The 1,958-nt window shown below is 40.4% G+C and overlaps 1 protein-coding gene across 1 annotated transcript; it reads right to left on the minus strand.

Moving 5' to 3' along the window:
• Window positions 1-598: 598 nt before the first annotated feature.
• LOC137742957 (uncharacterized) lies at window positions 599-1,657 on the minus strand. The gene is made up of 3 exons (XM_068482890.2): window positions 1,434-1,657; window positions 967-1,295; window positions 599-762 (listed from the first exon to the last, which is right to left on the minus strand). The coding sequence occupies exons 1-3, from the start codon at window positions 1,655-1,657 to the stop codon at window positions 599-601; spliced, it is 717 nt and encodes a 238-aa protein (XP_068338991.2).
• Window positions 1,658-1,958: the final 301 nt, after the last annotated feature.

Consider the following 1,958-nt stretch of genomic DNA (forward strand, 5'->3'; position numbering starts at 1 on the left):
CCAAAGCATGTAAACTTTTGAATCAATGAACTTCTGGTTCATGACAGTATGTGATTCAACTGTTTTTATGTATGTATAATACAATCCACTCGTCAAACCACGCAACGTCTCCAATATACACTTCTGGGTATCATTGGAGGTAATGCATAGATACTCCACATTTTCTGCACTTTTTCTTTCAATGTGGTATCCATTTAATCGTATGTCTTTGAAACTTAACAAATTTCGAGTAGATCGAGTAATGTACAACGCATTCTATATGGACAATATTGGTCTATTTAGTAACATAATCTGGGCTTTTCCTGAGCCTTTAATCGCATCTGATTGCCCTAATGTTGTTGTTACCCTTACTTTTGTAAGCATCAATCTTGAGAAATACTTTCGATCTCGAAGTATTGTATGCGTGGTTGCGCTGTCTGCAAGACAAATATCTCTGCTATTTCTTATGTTTTGAGAATGACCATAGTTTTTATCCATACTCTCTGAGTAAGTGAATCACAGTTAAAAGCAAGTTATAACAGGAAATTTAAATGTCACTTTTATTGAATCTGAAATGCTAGTTTTGAACTACAAGTTCAGTACATCAAACATAAATGATTTAGTCGGACCGGTAAACTTCATTTCCCTTTTCCACAATGAAGTCTAAGACATCTAGGTGGGTTGTGTTCAACTGCCCTGATAAGTCACACACTGGATTAGGTATATCCATTGGTTTAGCCTGGTCAAGAAAATTGGTCTCGATACCCTTTTCCTTGAGGGAGGCTTGATACAGATCCACCAGATATTTTGGGGTACGACAAGTACGCGCCTAATGCCCATTGTCACCACACCTATGGCAGGCCCATTCAGAGTTTCTGGGAGCATTGTTCATATGAGTTCTGCCTTTGTGGCGATTTACATTTTTGAAGCTCGGGCCTGAATTATGCCTCGGAACCTGGTTGTGAAACTGGACACCATGATTCTTGCCTTTCCTGTTCCACCGTCCTAGCCTGTGTCCACGTCCTCGTTTATGATTATTGCCACTAGAGGATGTGGCGTTCACTTCGAGGGAAACAACATTCACTTCGGGGAATGGTGCAGATCCAGTAGGTCGGGCATAATGATTTTTTAGCAGGAGCTCATTGTTTTGTTCAACAACCAGGAGTACAGAGATCAGTTGGTTATATTCAGTGAAACCTCGCGCTCTATACTGCTGCTGCAGGAGCACGTTGGAGGCATGAAAGGTGCTGAAAGTCTTTTCTAGCATATCTTCCTCAGTGATGGTTTCCCCACAGAGTTTCATCTGGGAACTAATTCTGAACATCGCAGAATTGTACTAAGCCACTGACTTGAAATCCTGGATCCTTAAGTGAGTCCACTCATAATGAGCTATTGGAAGAATCACCGTTTTTTGGTGATTGTATCTGTTTCTTAATGCCTTCCAGAGAGCTAACGGATCTTCAACTGTTTGGTACTCGCTTTTTAGTCCTTCATCAAGGTGGCGACGGATAAAGATCATGGCCTTCGCTATATCTTGAGAAGATGCATTGTTCTCCTCCTTGATTGTTTTTGCAAGATTCCATGCCTCCAGATGGATCTTGACATCCACTACCCAGGTGAGGTAGTTTTTCCCAGCAATGTCCAGGGCAACAAAATCAAGTTTTGCCAAGTTCACCATTTTTTTTTTTCTGAAAGAAAACTGAGATGTGTAAGAACTTGCAATAATATGTAATCTGGGGGATGTAGTGTTAGAACTTCTGGTTCTTGCAAATTCTTCATTTTGATATTTAGGCCAAAATGATAAGCACTCAAAACTTCAGGCTCGAGATGATGAATGAAGAGGGCGATTTTACCGCACCACTCTCATAACATAGAATGGGCGATTATTCCGCACCACTCAAGTAGCAGGAAAATTTAAATATGCAAAGCAGGGTGAGCGATTATACCGCACCACCTAAAATTGCAATGAAATTAAACAA

Source organism: Pyrus communis, chromosome 11 (genome assembly GCF_041283825.1).
Source record: "Pyrus communis isolate YQ-2024b chromosome 11, ASM4128382v1, whole genome shotgun sequence".
NCBI classification, from domain to species: domain Eukaryota; kingdom Viridiplantae; phylum Streptophyta; class Magnoliopsida; order Rosales; family Rosaceae; genus Pyrus; species Pyrus communis.